The following is an 18,742-nucleotide window of genomic DNA, read 5'->3' as shown; positions in this document are numbered from 1 at the left end:
AAGGTATGTGCTGCTTCAGAGTGTTTAATCAACTGAGTACCATGAAACCAATGGCGAGCAGAGGTCCAATAGTGACTGATAGCGGAGTTTAAGCCCCCTGATGGCTCGTGCACCCTGTAGCAACCACCTGAAGTTGAACCGACTCAACTGGGAATAGGGCGATAGCAGAAGCAATTACGTCGTAGCAGATCCCCAAGACACAGGCAAACCAACGTCAACCTGCCTTCCATAGGTTCCCCTTCCAGGTATAATCAACTCAACTCACCACACTCCACTGCTACTAATCTTTCATTTCGTCACCAATTTCTTCCTTCTCCCACGCGACCAACTTCCCCAAATCTTATCGACTCGGTGCAGCCTCGTGTTGCTATACTTTTAACTTACCTTTAATCAAACTCGCCCCCCCTTTGCTAATCAACGAACGACATTTCATACTGTACTCTACCTCCCGTTGCCACGTTTCCACTTGGTTACCGCCGAGGAACCATCGCGCGATACCACAACCCGTAACAACTTCAGCATTTTATTACCGCTACCACGATAACAAGCCAAAATGTCGGTCGATATCGAGCCATTTGAGCTGTCTTTTAGACGTGCGTGATCTGCGATGGACGATGACGGGTCTTCGAGTATTGACAGGATTGCTAGGCCCCTTCACCACCGAGGTCTCCCAGACTTTGACTCTGAAGAACCCCAACCCTACCCCCGTAGCTTTCAAGGTCAGTCGGACAGCGATTCCCATGCGACGGATTTGCTAACAAGAAGAACAGGTCAAGACGACTGCTCCCAAACAGTATGCTTGCCCCTCTAACCAAGCCATTCCGATCGCATACCTGACGTCTCCTCACTAGATACTGTGTTCGACCAAATGCAGGACGCATCGAGGCCGGTCAGAGCTTCGATGTCTCTGGTGAGTCTGCTCCTAAAAGCGCATGCCGGCAGCCGTTAACGATCCCCAGTCCTCCTCCAGGCTATGAAGCAGGATCCCCCTCCTGACGCTAAGTGCCGTGACAAGTTCCTTGTCCAATCCGCCCCGATTACCGCCGATAAGGAGTTTGCCAGCGTTGCGAATGTCGTACGTAGTCAGTCGATCTCGCAATCCGGACTTTAAACTAACTCAATCACCAGCTTGAAACGACCGAAAAAGCCCACCTTGTAGAGCGCAAGATTCGAGTCAACTGGCTCGCGGCTGGTGAGGCCGACCAAGCTCCTAACCGGCCTTTGTCCACCCCTAACAAGCAAGCTATTGCCAACGGCGTAAGTTTCACCGACTCGGATCCGGAAGTTGACAACTAATGGCAAAATCTAGATCAACGACACTCCTGATGTTTCGCGTACATTTTCTTCACCTGGCATTCGAGACGAGTCGCCCTCATCCTCGGCAGCGCCCCCTCCTTACCAATCGCCCAAAGAATCCGCCTATGAGGATGAGAAACCCAAATCTACCTACGAGGAGTCCGAAGTCAAGAGCACTATCGCTCAAGCTACAACGGCTATCAAGGAGACTGCAGAGCTGACCTATGAGGAGCTCAAGGCTAAGCTTGCCCAGGCCGAGCAGCAGCTCGTGGCTCTCAAGGATAGCGGTCTTCGACAGCGCAATGTCAAGTCCGCCTCCAGCGATGATGATAAACGACCTCTCGCCCAGACCGCCCAAGCTGTCACCCAAACCGTCGAAGGTGTTCCTGTGCAAATGGCGGCCATTCTTTGCTTGGTCAGCTTCTTGCTTGCCTATTTCTTCTTCTAGAATTAAGGAGAAAGTGACAGCCTTTGGATCTTTTCGACAAACGAAACTAATAGACGGGCTTGACGACGCTCATGAGAACTCAGCCGGAGACTTAGGATCCCCGGATGCATAAATCTTCAACGTACGGCGAAGCTAAAGCATAGGATCAGGAAGCATATCATACGATCGGCGGATCACTGCAGGATTCGCAGTTCAGCATGAATCGAAACCCACTTGGAAGGGTACCTTGGGGACAGTGGACCATGTCCCTAGGCCAACGTGGGTTCGGTCAGCAGGACTTCGGACACCTTGCAACTGAGGATGAAAGCCTCGCTGAGGAGTTTAAAAGCGATGGGAGGAGGATGTGGCTTCCGAGGCGGGAGCTTTGACTGTACACTCTTACCTTGAGCCTTTCGCGGCTCTCGTATTTTCTTGTGTCGTATTATTCTGTTTGCGTTAACTGATAAATTTGGAGTTCTAACTTGTATCTCTCGTCGACTCTCCTTTTCATCTTTCGTGTTTCCGGGTCATTTGCAAGCCTAGCCGCTCAATTATTTACACATTACGGACTTAAAGTCTGGAGCCTTTACACATAAACCAAATGGTGATGGCTCATGAGATCACAGAGCCGGACTCTGAGTTTTGTGATCGCTCAAAAGATTGTATTTGCATTTTTGCCCATACCCTAAACGCCATGCCATATCTGTATTCTATGGTATACTCATCTGAATCTATGTCGCCTGGCTCAGCCAAAAAGCTACCAAAAGCAGCAAGTTTTCGGTTTGATCATGGCCTTGATATACCATAACCCGTATCAGAATATCAAAACATCTGCATTACAACGACTTATATGTACTTTTGCGTTGCTTCTAAATCGACTCGATCTCGGACTGCTTCCAGTCTGCTACAGCACCGCCACCGACAAGGCGTCCTCCCTGCTTACGCTTGACACGGCAACTCATGCCAACGTTCTCATCGAAGATGAAGCGCCAGATGGCATAGCACCAGCTCTCGTGGCGGGGCAAGTCATCATAGAATTCGTGAGCAATCTCGCGCACTTTATGAAGACGAGTCCAAGGCACTGCGGGGAAGTCGTGGTGCTCGTTATGAAGCCCGACGTTGTAGGTGAACCAGTTGAGGGGCCCATAGTAAGAGAAGGTCTCGGGGACAGGGATCTTGTTCTCCGGGTCGCGAGCGGAGGGAGCCACGGTCTCGTACACGTAGTGCTCGGCGATGAAGTGGCCAGCCAGAGGGTGAAGACTCCCGGCCAAAAAGGAGGAGAGCAGCAGGTAGAGGAGAGAGTTGACAGAGGCGTACTGCAGGAGAACGAGATCAAAGGCGACCTGGACAGCGATGTTGAGGGCGTGAACTCCAGTCAAAGGAACGCGGTAGACGGCCATGGGTCGCAGGGCGTAGAAGAAGATCTGGAAAGTGCAGAAGAAGGCCTTTCCGAGAATCGAATCCAGAACGAAGGCCTCGAAGGCAGTGGGAAGATCGGTATCGAGGCCATCGACACCGAGGGACTTGTGGTGGGTAAGGTGGTATGGCTGTAGAGTGTTAGCATTATGTCAGATACCGAAATGCGATCTGGGTCACATACTCGGAACGAAGCGCTGTAAGGAATGCCAATGGGAAGGTTGGCAAAGATAGCGATCAGACGATTGAGACGGGCGCTTCGGAAAGCCAGGTTATGGGAGATCTCGTGAATGGCGAGGAAAAGGTTCTGATTGGCAGTGGCACCAAAGACGTAGGCGACAGCCCAGAACTTCCATGAGAAGAAAGGAGTCGACTGGAGCATCCATGCGAGGAAGACCTGGAGGGAGACGACACCGAGGACGACCCATTTCGTGAGAGGCTCAGGACCGCAGAGCTTGGTGATCTGTAGATGGAGGCTAGATTAGCGACATGTCATGACACAGCGGGGCCAATCAGTAGAGCACGAACCTCGGGGTGAGCCTTGATAATAGCGAGACGGCGAGTTCGATGAGGCTCCTCCGTGTATGTCCAGAAGAAATCGTGGCTCTTATCAGCACCTTCGGCTGCAGCAGGAGCTGGGCTTGGGCTATCGCCCTTTGCCCTCGAAGTGACCGTAGATGAATTCGTCGCAGGCATCTTTCCTTCAATAGTTTGGAAAAAGTGAAAGAAAATCTAAACCCGCGAAGAACAAAAAAGTGCAAGGACGGTTGAATTAAAAACGAATGTGATACATTTGCCTCCTTGGTAGCTGCGGCACGGGAAACAGGGGGCAGAGAAAGCTACGTGGAAGGCGGTGAAAATCCAGGTCCAAATGTTAATTGGGAATCTGGCCAATGATGGATTGGTTAGGGGCTAGATTTGGCGGGTGGGGGAGAAATTCAGGGGACCACCAGATGGATCATGGATGGTTTTTGAGGGGTTCAGGAAGGCGGGGCATGTTCGGGCAGACCATTCAGAGAGGCGAATTGTATGGCGTGGCATTTGAGGTCAACTTTATTTGCGTATATCATGAGCAATTGAGCAGCATTGCCCAGCAGTGATAGTTCAGATAATTCCAATTGGCACTGCGCTGAGTTGACTGTGATGCTGTTGCTTATAACCTCAATGATAAATCAATAAATTAAATCTATAAAAGAAAAATTAAAAAATTAAAAAAAAAACCCTTCATCCTTTGAATAATATTGTCGAACGACAAGAGGGGAAATGGTTCGAGTAGTGCCATTCGGGACCGTCAATTTCCGCTGATAAACACCAGGACCATACGATTATTCGGTTTTTCTTGGAAACTCCCTGGCTCTATCTCTCTCGATTCCGTTGGCGAGATGCGTAATTGCGGCAATCTGGTAGGGCTTTTCCCTTGATAGGTGGACCACCACGATGAGGATGCAACAGAATGCGATTCTTGGTCCCCATGAAGTGCGAATACGAATACTATATTGCCAACGTGTCTTTCCCAAATACTCAACTTGAGTGTATATGGTGAATAAACAAGGCTTCTTCAGTGTCACTATCAGTTCAATGCTCAAGGTAGCTTAAGCAAATAAGGTTCCATCCGAATACACCAGATGCCAAGGTCGGTCAAAGCCGTCAAATTCCTAGAATCGACACCTACATGTATGTTGGAGTGAGCAGCAACGTTGCCTCACTAATTCCCGTTGAGCTCGAGCTGGATTAGCAATTTATGATATGAATATGCCTTAAAGGAAATGCAACAATGGGGAAAGCGCATGTGACGACAGGTTCTGGGCGTTCTTGGCAAGACCTGGTTGGCGTGGGTGTTGAGCTAAGGTTCAGCTCAGGCAGAGCCTCAACCTCCACTTCAACTTTACTTCAACATCTACGACATGTCGATTTCTATTTCAATGATTTACCATGCGGGATCCAATTCTACAATTCCATGTTCTACGTAACGGGACCGATCGTGGCTGAAAGCAACCCACCATCGTCTCGATCAAGAAAGACCAACTCCGCGTGTATTGTTCCAGCTCGGGTATCATTGCATAACGTGTTTCCCTACATCTTCCCCCTTCTCTCCTCTTCTTCAAAGACCGTTAGACGCACACGAGAATACGCCAGCCACGGTGCCAGCCTCGTACTGGTCGATAATACCCTGTACACTGGCATATGTACCAACAGTAAGAAACATAATACCAATCGCAATCAAGATGAGGTTAACAATGTTTCCGGTGAGATCAGCGATCTTGCCATGTCGTCGACCAATCTCTTTATCAGCTTTGCGCATTCGGAAATAGGCAACTCCCCAGAAAATGAAGCCAAACCAACTATCGAAGAGAGACGACATAACGGACAGCACTGGAAGGTGGCGGTTAGTAACGATCGATGCCATAACTCTCCAACGGCCACTTACAAGAGTTAAAGAAGGGGATGACCATGGCGATGATGAAAGCAAAGATCCAAGTCACAAGAAGAATTCCACTCCAAGATCCCCAACCAACAAGGGTGTGACTGTTCAAGTGCTTGGAGTTTCGGAAGAGTCGGAAAAAGACGAAGCGTGCCGATACTGAGGCATAGAGAGTGCCAAGGAAGATGATGGTGGGAATCATAAACGAGAAGGCCGCCTTCTTGTACACGTTCTCGAGCGAACCAAAAGCCGGCGCAGTCACATACTGGTTGCCGGTATAAGCATATACGATGGCTCCAACGAGACTGAAAACGATGATCTCAGCAATCGTACACGCCCACAGAGCCTTGGGGAAGTCACGGGGATCTCGCATCTCTGCAATGAAGCTGGGCAGGGTAATCTGGCCGATGAAGGTGTAGCTGATGTTGAGAAAAGCGGACATTCCGTTGACAAAGGTCGTGCCCTTGACAGGGATAGCTGTGACAATAGGCTCGCCCAGCTTTGCAGGATCATATCCAAATGGGTGATCCTGGATACCGGCGAAGATGGCGGCGAGCAGAACGGAAATGAATGTGAAGAAAGCCGATGCTGTTCCGAGCTTGGCCATCATGTCGAACGTCCTGGGCAGGGAGCAGACCCAGCTTATGACAGCAACGATAACCGAAAACATAACGGTCCGGCAGCTGCCAACATCATCGGCTTCGGTCATGGTGTTGAGGTACTTGGCACCAACCAAAACGTGAAGACCTTGAATGAAGGTGTTGTTGAGAATGAAGCACACAGCAGTTGCCCACCAAGCCCACTTCTTGTCCCAAAATAGCATCTGTCCAATATCGCAAACATCGCGCATCTCTGGGTGGCGGAGGCAGAATTCCCAGAGAACGAGACTGGTGTAGAGAACGATGAGAGCAACAATAATCGTCAGAATAATACCAGGCACCAATCCGAGAACACTGTACGACCAAGGGAAACTCATGATGGCAAGACAAATGTATTCGCTGAAAAGCAGACCAGCAGTTTTTTGCCATGAGCAAGTGCGGTACTGGATCTGTTCTCCCTGTTCCGCAGCCAGCTGTTTGTTGAGAATGGCAGAGCTTGAGTCCTCAGAGTCTGAGAGATCACGCCTCACAAATTCGGGCAATTGAGCAATTCGAGGTCCAGCAGTGACACCCTCGCCACCAAACAGAGACGCCCATCGTGACGAAGGGGTTTGGAGTTCAGATTGGCGACGTTCTGGGTCAGGGCTTCCACCTCCAGAACCGAGAGATGTCTTTTCAGCCATTATGACACTGTATGAGGAGAGGGTGAGCTTGTCAGGACTGAAAGGTGTGTTGTGCTGAATTGAAACACCACGATAGTTCAAGATGTTACGGTATCGCAACAAGAGCAAAAGAAGAAAGGTGGGCCAGGCACAAATCACAAACCAGGCAAGTGCTAGGTGTGGGCGAAAGAAAATGCTGGGAAAGGAGCTGCATTTAAAGAGGGTGAGAAGATCTCAATTCTCAGACATAATACCACACCAAGGTTGCGATCCTACGATCCCTACCAACTTGGCTGTTGGTCACACAAACAAGGTTCAGAGCCTGCTTCCATCGTCGGCGTAGAAGCTCACTACTGAACTAGATATGGGGTCTTTTAGTCGTCAGTCTCTTCATTGACCCCCCTCGGACGTCGTCCATATCGATCCTCTTTGGCCCTCATCTATCAAAGCTCACGCTAGGATAGCAATTCACGACAAACCGCAACACAGCACACCACTCACGATGGATCAGATGTTCCACACACCGGAGTGTCGCCAAATGCCTACCAACGTTAGATATGAGCGGACAAATGAAGTGAAGCCATAGGCCGCAAATCTATCCGGAGCGGCGAACGGAGCCCCCACCCGGTCCACGCCATGTGCCGAACATCCGTACCAGACCTCTAACAATCCCGACGACCCAGACTGAAGCTGCATGTCAGCCAGTAAAGGCCCATTTGGGTCGCATCATCGTCCAAGGTGCAAATCCACCGGAATCTCCGTCAGGTCGATCCCAGATGCATTCCCTGCTGCCTGGCAGGGGCTCAAAACAAAGTGATTTCAACATTCCTGACTGGATCACTGTCCTCCAACGCGTGGGGTCTTGAGCTGTGGTGCATGCGTAACGTAGCTTTTACGTACATGAGCGATGGAGGCGAGTCCGACTTTGCAAGCCTGTTCCTGCAAGCTGATACTGATAGATCGCACGCAATTCGGCTGGATAATGAGCAACAATCAGCTATTGATGAGGCGTCAACCAAATGGATGATCGGATGTGATTGTGGTCAGCTGTGATAACATTGATCTGAGCTCAAAAGAGAGAGATGTTTGAGCCAAACCAACAAGAAGCAATTGAGGTTATGATCTTCGCTGCAGGGTTATGCAGGCCCAACGTCACAGCGATGCCAGTCAATTCATCAGAAGGTTGATGCTTGTGAACCCTTTTCTTAATGAAGACTTCCCGAGTGTTTCGATCGGTCTATCTTTCGATAGCCTTGTTCTTCATCGCCGTTGCTCACTGGGCGATGATCAAGAATGGTCCGAGTCTCTAGAAATGATGCAATCGCTAATGCCAAAGGAAACCAAAAATGGCAACAGGCTTGAAGTTTGCCTTGACCAACGAACCACGTCCCGAGGGTCCGGAGCGTTTACCCCCTCTCCATGGAAATAAGAGTGGTGCCATTCCCGTCTTGGTCGTTTACTTTAGACCCTGCTGTCGCATCATCGAATCCCTAAAAGGCGTCATTTAGGCTAGGAGAAATGAATTGCGGCTCGTCGGGCTTTTCTTGGGGTTGTGAGCCATATCGTCTCGTTTTGTCAGTCTCTCACGTAAGAACGCTCCACCATTTGCCCATTGCTCTGTTTTTATTTCATTTTGCAAGTCTCGGGGAGTTCGGGGATTCTTCTCCAGGACGAGAGAACGCAATGTTCTGTGCGCATGTGGGGCCTTTAAGCTTATTTCGCAAAGCAATTCGTGAGCGTCTGTGGTGTTATCTGAGGTGATTGATATCCACAGTCAGCGAGGTTATCGCCAAGCTAGTGCCAAGGGCTGGGCGATCTCTGGGCGATTAACTCTCCAGCCAATAATAAAGCATCACATTTAACGTCAATTAATTATTATTAATATTAAATATAAAGAGAAGTATTTAAGACTTAATACTTTATATTAATTTAATTATAATTACTTAATATATCTTTTTATATATTATAATACTGTATTATATTATTTTATTTATATTATTTTATATATTTATATAATATAATATAAATATATATTATTTACTTTAACTTAAGTAATAATTTTATTTTATAATAGTTTTTTTAATATATAAGTTATTTTATTTTAGTAGTTTTATTTTAATTAATCTTAAAGTCTTGCAAAAAGGAGAATATTATAATGTATATAATAAGCTTATAGATAAAAATAAAATATACCAAATTGGCAAAAGAGTTCGGAGGCTGGTGATAAGCCTCCTACATCTCTTTGTCGTCGGGGTTTGTCGTCGGGGTTTGTCGTCGAGCCATTTCCTTCGGCGGGAACAGTTTGACCTGACCAGTTGCTCTGGCGCCTTCTGTTCCCCCACCACCTAGGGATTTTTCGGTTTTTTTGTCGTCGGGTATGTCGTCGGGGTTCGAACTCGGGGTGTCGTCGAATTTTCGAATTCCTTATCCACCAGGCGAGAGCAGTTTGTCCTGACCGGTTACCCCGGCGCCTCCTGCTCCCCCTTGGAAGAGAGGTGATTTAGATCAGACTATATCCCCTCCTCTTCTGATGCCCTTCCTGGTGCGAGTTTGAGCGGTAGTGCTGTGAGCTCTGGTGAGGCAAGCGGGGTTGCCAGCGTGCTGCTGGGTGGCTGGCGCTTTGCCAGCTGGTGGGCAGGCTTCAGCGGCATTGTGAAGCGTTAGTGACGTGAAGCTCTTGATACCCCGCCCAATACAGCGCCACGATGATTCCAAGGTGTTTTGAAGTCATCGCAATGTCCTCTACACTCAAGGCATTTCTCAAAATGTGTTGAGGCTATCGCCACTACCCAATATGGTCACGACCATAGCGACCACCACACCCATAGGGACAACACATACACAACAGCAAACATGTGAATAGATAATTCTCAAGCTATTGAGAAATAGGAATGTAAGATAAATGCACTTGCATCATACTGGTAAATCTTCTAGCATCGCAGTATCTGTGCAGCTGTATGTCCCAACATCATGAAATCTGTTGACTCGATACAGCATACACCATGATTTCGCGTTGGCCAAGATTACTCTCTCACACATCGGGTCCACGTTACAGTTTCCTGCTCATTACAATGGCAACACTTGGTACAATTGTTCTGGATATTATATCGATATCGCGTCGGGTCCTCGATCGGTGAGGGAAGCAAGTCAACGTTTGCTTCCAGGTCATTCGGCGCTAGTAGGATTGCAATTGAAGTAAGGCCATGTTGCATCACTCGAGCAGCATTTTCATTTTCAAATCATGGGCAAGCAGGGCAGAGCAATTAATGGATGGATACAGATGTCGTGATAGATTGGGAGGAGCATAATAAGACACGAGAATCTGCGCACTAGCGCAAGAACACAAAAGAGCCATGGTTATCAAATCACAAAGGATCAAAAAGAAGATTGTTGGGGTCGGCGATAGGAGGAGGTGGGTGACTTTCGACGGGTGAATGAATGGTTGTGATGATGCAGGAGTAAGAATGAGGAGGCTCTAACACGACGTGGAGACAAACTCTTACCTGAAGTGGATGCGTAGGGCTTTGGCCGTGTTTTGCAGATCACGAGGTGGGGTCGGTTACAGGCATATACGGATAAGTACAAGACGCGACTTACGCCCAACGTGGAAGGCAAGCAAGCTAAGCTAAGCTAAGCTGAATGAGTCTTATCTTGAGGTTGTGAATGATCAACTTGCTATTCAGTTGATTTTGGTTTCATGACCTTGGTTTTGTTGAATCAAGATTTCGTATGCACGGCGATGCATCATACTTAAGACCTTGCAGATTTTGGTGATTGATAACACTTACCTAGACCGGAAGATTTGTCAGTGCTGAGGTTACCCTCTGATGCTGTCATTGTCCCAGATCTTGCTTGCTTGCCCTGCTTTATGTAGGTACTGATCGACTCTCTTGATTGTGAGATGTGCTGCGAACCTATCATGTTGATGTGACGCTATGCACCAGCCAACCCAGGTCATCCTAGCAGCATCTGTTTGGTCGATCAGTGAAAAATCACAACGCATAAACCTGCCTTTCTTGAAACATGAAACTTGGTCTGTTGAATCAACACAGAAAAACAAAAGAATATCAAGATCATTAGCACGTGCCAATAATCAAATGAAATGGTAAACTTTACTTGGTTTTAGCGGCCGGGTGACTACTTTAGAGATGAGCTGCCTCTGCCACGTGAAGATAGCAGAAGATAAGCAAAATTTGGCCGCTACCTCGATTAGCCACATTGCATTGCTGTGTGCGCAAGTCACACTCAAACATCAAGCAACAGCCGAACCCAGATTTGACAGACGGAAGCTCCAAATCACTACGTACCTTTACCCTACCGCCGTGAATTTTAGACCGACCAACCGCCAACTTTGGGGAACTGACCGTTTTATCTTGATCTTGAACTCTTCAACCTCAAATTTGCTTCATCTTGTTCCGCTCGAGCTCTGCCACTTGTCACCGACCTTCGATATATTGCACGCACTTTGACGAAATCGAGACGAACGAGCCTTATCGATGGGTGAATTCTCCCCTTGAAACTCCCTACTCCGCACACCGGGCGACATCTTAGCTGTCACGATATTCTTCGCTATCGCCTGACGTATCGCACTTGGATGCCCAACTGCTGAACACAACCAACGAACTCGGTACCCTCCCCTCGGCGCGGCCTACGCCTGCCATCTCTTCGCTCCGATGTGGTGGTTATTCAGGGCGCTATTCAGCTCTATCTTTCTGCTCAGCATCGTCCTCTCCATCCCCGTCGCTTTCGATGTCGGCGGTCGCGATAGTGGGCTGGCTTACAGTCTAGCCCTGTTCCTCTTCTACTTTACATATTCCAGCCTCGAGCTTTTGACGCCAGAAAAGTCACGCTCGCGGTATTTCCTTTCTGGATTTCTACGATTGTCGCAGTGGATCATCGTCCCCGCCCTCCTCATCTGGGCGCTGGGACAGTTCGCTGTCGATGCCGACAACACAAATTGGGTGGAGCGGACAGTGGGTGGTCTGTTCAACTCCAAGAGCACAAGCTGGAGGGAATGGATGTTTGGCAAGGACGGCTTGGTTGAGACGATCACGCTGGGTGGGTGGGATAACCTGCTACGGTATTCGGGGCCCGTGTTCCAGCTTCTGGAGGGCTTCTGTACCTTGCTGGTCATCCAGGCAGCGGGGCAGCTCACAAGATGGCTTGTCAACCGTGGAAGAAGCGATACCTGGTTGGTAAGTTTTATATCAAATCATCGAACCTGACACATGCTAACCCTGGCGCAGATCGTTCTTCTGGTTCTCTCCAGCTCCATCATGGCTAGCGCCGTATACTTCCTTTGGAGGGTAGCACAATTCCCTCAAATCGGCAACCTTGATGCTACCCTTATTGGCATCGCGATGACAACTGCCGTGTTCCTGTGCGCTTTTGGCATCGGCAGTGGTCGCGGCAATCCTATTGAGTCGTCACTTCTGTTTGCCTATATTGTACTCTGCATCTACCAGATCTTCACCGATTATCTGCCATCAGAAAATGCAGATCATACGCAAGATCACGATGGCTCAGAGTCTGATATTCCACCTTTACCGCCTGTCATCATGGCATCTTACTCGACTTTCCTCCACATGCTGGGCTCATTGCCATCCGCTGTTCACTCGTCATTGGCGCTACTATATGCCGCCTTCCAGACTATCACGCCATCAGTCATCATTTCGCTAACATACCGCTCTTTGGTATTCTACTGCGCTACACGTATCATCCCCTCAATCCGCGAGTCGGGTGCGCAAGCCATGATGCAAGAACCAGATTGGGAGGACTCTGAGACTGCAAGTAAATTCTTGGGATTCCTCAGCTGGTTCTCCCCGTCAATTTTAATAGCAGTCTACACCAGTCTGCTCTTACAGCATTTCTCCACCAGTGACGGCCCAGATGGCTGGACTCTCCGAGGTGGTGATGTTGAGGGCAGTAACTGGCAGTGGGCCAACATCGGTCTGACAATGGTTTTGTACGGTGTCGAGCTCTATCTGGGCTCTGACGAGCATGATCACTGGAAGGTTGATTAAAAGTCACGGGCTCCAGAGTTACAAAACTACAGATGTCTGCTCGGCAGACCATTACGCAGGGGTTCAATGTACTTCTCGGGGAGTACTGAGCCATAGAACGGACTTAGAAGATGGACGACATGGAATTTCTTTTTTCGAATCAGCACACATTATTTTTGTTTTTCGCAGGCAGCATAAGGAACTGGACTGGGCTGGACTGGGATAGGGCAGTGGACAACGGGACAGGCACGATACCGACACGGCGTTGAGGAAGGGCTTGGCAGGTTTTTGTTTCTTTGTTTACTGCTTTACAGCAGCATGGCGATGGATGATGATGTTGGTTTCATTTAACCCCTTTTTTATATAAGTTAGTTTGCGTAAGGCAATAGCAGCACGACGTGAATTAATAATTCTTTTGAAACCTTGAGAGATGCAGCATCTAAACGTAAATATATGTTGTAAGCCTTATAGTCACTCCGACATTATTGCTAAATCAGGTCTTGCGTTTGTGGTTTTTGGGGCCAGGGGTTTCTGAGAATTATTACTTGACTTCAACGTCAAATAAGAGACGTCTCGTCTTTACAAGTTTACCACACACAATCTTCCCACAACCGCACAATGTACCTTTTGGAGTGAAAGATACCAATGAGATATATTCTGAATACGAATAACCATTTACATCTTAGTGCTTTTGATCCTTGTCTATGATATGATGCTTCTCCGAAATCATGGGGCCGACACCGGCTCGCTACCCTAGACCCACCAGCGATCCTGGGGAAGATCGGATATAATGAATATCCATGGATATCACTTCGAAATAGTAACTTCAACCTCTGCTCATTCTTCTCATACAAAGGGTTTTTTATAATATCTCTCCATGTCTGTAAAATATGTTACCGAAGGCCTTCCGGCCGCCCCAGAAATTTCCCTCAAGACCATTCATATGGCGGGTTTGCGTGTCGATGTCTATGGCCTTGATGAACTTCCTCCCAATGTCCCCGTTTCGTGCCTATGGCTTCTGCACCCTCGTACCAGATCACGAGACACCATGAATGATATCGCGAGACGCACCATAGGAGCATGGGGCACGCACGCTGGTAGCAACTCCAAGCGCGGTCTCATTGCCCTGGCATTTGATATGCCCAACCACGGAACTAGAAGGGTTAGCATATCAGCGAACGATCCTTGGAGCAAGGGAAATCCGACTCATGCGCTTGACATGTTTTCCATGGTGAAGGGAGGCGTATCAGATATGAGTAGTCTTATGGACCTTGTTTCCGGGTATCTTGGCCTTGAAATTGATGGACATGTGTGCCTTGGCTGGAGTCTGGGTGGACATGGTGCCTGGCAGGCATTCTTTGGGGAGAAGAGAATCGACGCAGCTGTGGTGATTATCGGCTGTCCTGATTTTTCAGGTGAGTTATTCTGGCCAAGTGCGAGAAAAGTAAGCTGACGAGACAGGACTCATGTCTGGTCGCGCTGCTGGATCGAAACTCGACTGCGGCCCTGATTTTATCGGAAGCAAATACTTCCCCAAAGATCTCATCGAAATCTGCAGCAGACACGACCCTAAGGCTATTTGCTTCGGTGATTCGCCCATCCCATCTTCACTATCCTCTGCCGAACAGGACCGTCTGAGGGCTATTCTGGATGAGCGCATCAAAGACAAGAAGCTACTTCTCTGCTCCGGCGGTGAAGATGAGTTAGTTCCATACGCCAACACCAAGGAATTTTCGACGTTACTGAAGGAGGCTGTGAGTGAAAAGGGCTGGTATCGCGATGGTGGGTTAGAGGTGGATGATAGAGTATATGAGGGTATTGGACATAAGTTCAGTCCCAAGATGGTGGAGGATGCTGTGCAGTTCCTGGTTCATGCCGTGGAAAGGGGACCGAGAGGCAAGGTACATGTCAGAGAGGGGGAGAAAAGTGTTCTGTAGATTTGCGGTATAGATATAGATGTGATAGAGATCACCAAGGTCGTGCTACTTCCTCGTCCACAACTTCGCTTCCGTTCTCCATCTTGATGACCAAACCACCACGATCGTCATCTTCACTTGGAAACACACCCTGCCATGCACTCCAAGGGTTCCTCTTCGCTCTCTTCCCAGCAAGACTCTCCCCTCGTCCATGAGGATCATCCCTCCACTCACCCATCGCCAAAGCAGCGCCCTTCATCGCCTCTTCTTTGTCTTGATCTTTCAAAGATGCTGCCATACCGGGCGGATCTATACCAATGAAGGTGACTCGGTCGAGAGGGAAGCCAATAGCTGCGCAGTGCCCATCGACAAGTCTCTCTTTCTTAAAACCATGACTAACAATAGTGATGTGAGCTGGCCATCTTTTGTAGTGGGAATAGAAGAGCGTTAAGGAGAAGAGGACGTTGTGGTACGAGTCAAGCGCACGCTCTTCCAACAACACTGCATCGTTGATATCTTCATCTTGTAGCAGCCCCCAGTAGTTGTTCTTGGCTGCGATATTTTTGTAGCCCTCTGCCTCGGAAATTCTCGACTCTTTGCGCGTCGGTCCTCTTATCATGGTTAGAAAATGCGCGAAATAATAGCCGGGTTACATACCCAGAAAACACCAAAACAGAACTTGGACAATTCTGAGCGAGGGCATCTACGCCAGCTTTAATATGCTGAACAAAAGTCGGGGTTTCACCACGCTGGAAGTCTGCGATTAGCCATTCGCTTTCATCTTGGCCGAGGGTTGGGCCACCGAGCCAAACTCCGTGGCAGCAGACGATGATAAGATGTGACGGTGGCATGGCGGTGGCATGGCGGTGAGATGGAGGATGAGGGGATTCAGAAGTTGGAAAGGGTTGGATGTAAAGTGAGGGTATGATCATGTGATACCTAGTTCGTAAGCAAATCAAGCAAACAACGAATTGAGGTTATCAAAGTATAAGGTAAAAGATATAAAGTGGTTTTTACGGTGTTTACATTGGAGGACTGGAGCTTCATGATAGATTGAGATAGACTTTGCCCCCTCTACCCTGGTAATGTACATATAGATTCTACCAAATCTGCCCATCCCATTTCCCCTGCCAATACGTAAATCGCTTTGTGATAGTACATTTGCGTTATAGATATTCAAACATTCCAAGTCATCATGAGTTTCCCTCCGTTTTCCTGTTAGCAGCCACCTGTGCTTCAAAGGGATCGCTGCTGTCCCTCGCCTTGGCCTGTTTTATCTCCAGTGCCCTTTGCTTCTCAGCCGCAGCGAGTTGGTCTTTAAAGCTCTCCTTGTTGTCCTTCGACAAGTGTTTAGATTTGCCTTTGCGCTTCTTCTTCGACCCTGCCGGTTGGAAAGGGGACTTGGTTGGGGGCTTGGGGGTCGCTGGATACCCAAACACTTGTCGATGACTCTTGTACTTCATGTGCGGTAGTGCACGATATCCCCTAATTTTGAACATGGCATCTTCATATTCTGCCTTGTGCTTCGCAGCCTGTGCCTCCAAGTCTGCTAGACGGGAGGCAACATTTTCCACGGCCGTTTCAGGCTTATCTGCTTTCTTCTTTGGGCTTTCCATATCCCTCTTAATGGCGGCGATAGACTTCCGATATGCCTCTGCCTGTTTATTATGAAACGCAGCCATCCTTTGCAGCTCTCTTGTCTTGACGGGTACCTTTAGTGGTTGGATAGGGCCGCCGTCGTGTACTTGGGCAAAGACCTTACTTCGTTTCGGTGATAGGAAGTGGTGTCGTCTCGCCTGTTTGAACTCCCGAGCCTCCTCGTCTGTCAGATTTCTCTCCCGAGCAATCTTGGAATATCGGTAGAGCTGAGCTCTGCCAGGTCTCCTCGTACCTAGTTCTCTTCTTCGACGAATGCCTTTGAGACCCAATAATTGTCGAATCAGGTAAAGACTCCCCGTAACCACTAAAGGACCACCGTCACTCTTCTTGCAAGCCCATGGGAGAGCACTCGCGATGTCAGGCGTTCCAGAGTATACATTGCCAGGAGCGATTTGTTTCATCTGGGCGTATTCGGTACCGAATGAGGCGGGCAAAGGCTGAGGATCATTGGGACCTTGAGTGAATTCAACCATAGCAAAGTTGTCCTGGGGCTCGACAAGCCTTTCCATCATCTTGAAGAAAGGCTTGTGCTTGCTTTGGGACATACCCATAACCCAGGTCACTGGTTGGTCACCTTTTCGTAGTCGTTTGTTGACATGGTTGCGCAATTCTGTGATTCCCAACATGTTATGAGCACCGTCGACCAGGATTTCCCGCGGCTGAATACCAGAAAGTGGCGCGTTGACTTGAACTGTTTCCAATCGGCCTGGTAAGAAAGGATCGGTTTCCATGAGCTTGTCCAAGTTGATCTCCTGCAACGGGAAGAGATGACGGAAAGCCATAGCTGCACACAACAGATTCTGAACTTGGTAACTCTCAAGCATCCATTTTGAGTTGTCGAGAGTTAACAGTAATGGTTCGCCCTTCCATGTGAGGATGATGTCTGTTCCAATTTCTCGAGCATGTTTTCGTAGCACATGGATGACAGAAGGCTTGTTAGTGTGGTCAACAATACAAGGAACGTTCCTTTGCATAATGCCAGCTTTGACCTTGGCAATGTGTTCGATGGAATTTCCGAGGTACTCTTGGTGGTCGAGGCCGATCTTGGAGATGATTGTGACAGACTTTTGCTTCATGGCATTGGTTGCATCTGTGGCACCACCCATGCCAACTTCGACGATACCATAGGGAACATGCATTTTGTTGAATACTCGGAATGCTGTTGCTGTTTCGGACTCGAATGGTGTCAGATTCGGAGGCTCCTGTCCGTGCTTGTATTTCCAACCAGCAGCAATACGGTTGTACTTTTCCTCAACATGCTTCATTTCCATTTCGTACATTCGCGGATTCACATAAAGGCCATTTATTGTGACCCCATTGTGCCTCTCTGGAAAGGCGGGGGATGTGAAGCTTCCATAACCGAGACCAGCGAGCTTGAACATACCAGCAAGAAAGGTGCATATTGAGCCTTTGCCATTGGTGCCAGCAACGTGAATACCCTTCCACTCTTGCTTGTCTGGTATGGCACGGTTGATACGATCCAGGCCTAGTCGAATATCTCTGTAACCTGGTGTCCTCTTGCTGGCCAAGACCCGATTGATACGGCTAATGGCGAACTGGATTTCCTGAATGGAAGACATGATGAAGATTTAGGTGAGACGGCATCTCATCGGAGCCCGGCGCTGGGGAGGAGAAATGCCGTATGAGGCTCCTGAGATGCTGATTGAGTCAGACCCAGGGCGGATTGGCGTATTTAGTGATGATTATGAGATGAGTTTCGTTATAGACGTCACGACGTGAGTGAGACTACTATGTCCATTATTTTTCACTTTGGGGCAATTCATGTCGACATGGGGTGGGGTGTTGCAAGCCACACTCACCCGCTCTCCGAACGCCGATGAAAGTGGTCTGATGTGGCTCTGTGGCTGTGCAGTCTTCAATCTGTTCAGCGGATGGTCAGATGTGGTCTGTTAGTGTTGATTGGCTGAAGCTAGTCGTCCACTAACAGTCCTTATCGCGACACCTTAGAAAGCACTATCAGACGCGCACGCGAACTGAACGCCCTGGGCTCTAAGCCTCAAGAGCTCTAGATCCTCTGATTGGTCAAATAATTTCATCGCAGTCTCCCTGCCCTGGAGCTGCATCTTGAACCCCCCGCACCCCCTTTGCCTGCTGCCCACTCCGTTCTTTCATCCTCTCCACTGGTTAATTACCCGCTTCACGCTTCACGCATTTGTCGCTGGCTTTTATCAACCTTGCTACTCTAGGCAGCATCGTCATCACTGTTCTATCGACTTTTCATCAATGATAACAATTTCTGGTCTTTGCAATCATCTCGACTTAATTCTTTGATTCCTTGATTCACTGTTTTCGCTCGTTTTCGTCATTCACTTTCCACTAAAT

At 48.6% G+C, this 18,742-nt stretch overlaps 7 protein-coding genes across 7 annotated transcripts; 3 read left to right on the top strand and 4 right to left on the bottom strand.

Moving 5' to 3' along the window:
* Positions 1–553: 553 nt before the first annotated feature.
* On the top strand, positions 554–1,744 carry FMAN_07211 (uncharacterized protein; the record flags this gene model as incomplete). Its single annotated transcript, XM_041830806.1, has 7 exons — positions 554–593; positions 649–719; positions 771–793; positions 852–910; positions 960–1,075; positions 1,129–1,257; positions 1,310–1,744. The coding sequence occupies 7 exons, from the start codon at positions 554–556 to the stop codon at positions 1,742–1,744; spliced, it is 873 nt and encodes a 290-aa protein (XP_041681433.1).
* Positions 1,745–2,592: 848 nt separating this feature from the next.
* Positions 2,593–3,835, bottom strand: FMAN_07210 (uncharacterized protein; the record flags this gene model as incomplete). Its single annotated transcript, XM_041830805.1, has 3 exons — positions 2,593–3,270; positions 3,324–3,602; positions 3,668–3,835. The coding sequence occupies 3 exons, from the start codon at positions 3,833–3,835 to the stop codon at positions 2,593–2,595; spliced, it is 1,125 nt and encodes a 374-aa protein (XP_041681432.1).
* Positions 3,836–5,240: 1,405 nt separating this feature from the next.
* On the bottom strand, positions 5,241–6,843 carry FMAN_07209 (uncharacterized protein; the record flags this gene model as incomplete). The annotated part of the gene is made up of 2 exons (XM_041830804.1): positions 5,241–5,512; positions 5,568–6,843. The coding sequence occupies 2 exons, from the start codon at positions 6,841–6,843 to the stop codon at positions 5,241–5,243; spliced, it is 1,548 nt and encodes a 515-aa protein (XP_041681431.1).
* A 4,652-nt stretch (positions 6,844–11,495) lies between these two features.
* On the top strand, positions 11,496–12,845 carry FMAN_07208 (uncharacterized protein; the record flags this gene model as incomplete). Its single annotated transcript, XM_041830803.1, has 2 exons — positions 11,496–12,017; positions 12,069–12,845. The coding sequence occupies 2 exons, from the start codon at positions 11,496–11,498 to the stop codon at positions 12,843–12,845; spliced, it is 1,299 nt and encodes a 432-aa protein (XP_041681430.1).
* An 856-nt stretch (positions 12,846–13,701) lies between these two features.
* On the top strand, positions 13,702–14,761 carry FMAN_07207 (uncharacterized protein; the record flags this gene model as incomplete). Its single annotated transcript, XM_041830802.1, has 2 exons — positions 13,702–14,239; positions 14,286–14,761. 2 exons carry the CDS (start codon positions 13,702–13,704, stop codon positions 14,759–14,761), a joined length of 1,014 nt encoding a protein of 337 aa, XP_041681429.1.
* Positions 14,762–14,792: 31 nt separating this feature from the next.
* Positions 14,793–15,591, bottom strand: FMAN_07206 (uncharacterized protein; the record flags this gene model as incomplete). Its single annotated transcript, XM_041830801.1, has 2 exons — positions 14,793–15,351; positions 15,398–15,591. The coding sequence occupies 2 exons, from the start codon at positions 15,589–15,591 to the stop codon at positions 14,793–14,795; spliced, it is 753 nt and encodes a 250-aa protein (XP_041681428.1).
* A 342-nt stretch (positions 15,592–15,933) lies between these two features.
* On the bottom strand, positions 15,934–17,979 carry FMAN_07205 (uncharacterized protein; the record flags this gene model as incomplete). The annotated part of the gene is made up of 1 exon (XM_041830800.1): positions 15,934–17,979. The coding sequence occupies one exon, from the start codon at positions 17,977–17,979 to the stop codon at positions 15,934–15,936; it is 2,046 nt and encodes a 681-aa protein (XP_041681427.1).
* Between the last annotated feature and the right edge of the window lie 763 nt (positions 17,980–18,742).

This window comes from Fusarium mangiferae (genome assembly GCF_900044065.1).
Source record: "Fusarium mangiferae strain MRC7560 genome assembly, contig: FMAN_scaffold005, whole genome shotgun sequence".
Classification (NCBI taxonomy): Eukaryota; Fungi; Ascomycota; class Sordariomycetes; order Hypocreales; family Nectriaceae; genus Fusarium; species Fusarium mangiferae.
Note: the sequence above shows the minus strand (reverse complement) of the source record. Positions and strands in the feature narration are given on the sequence as shown.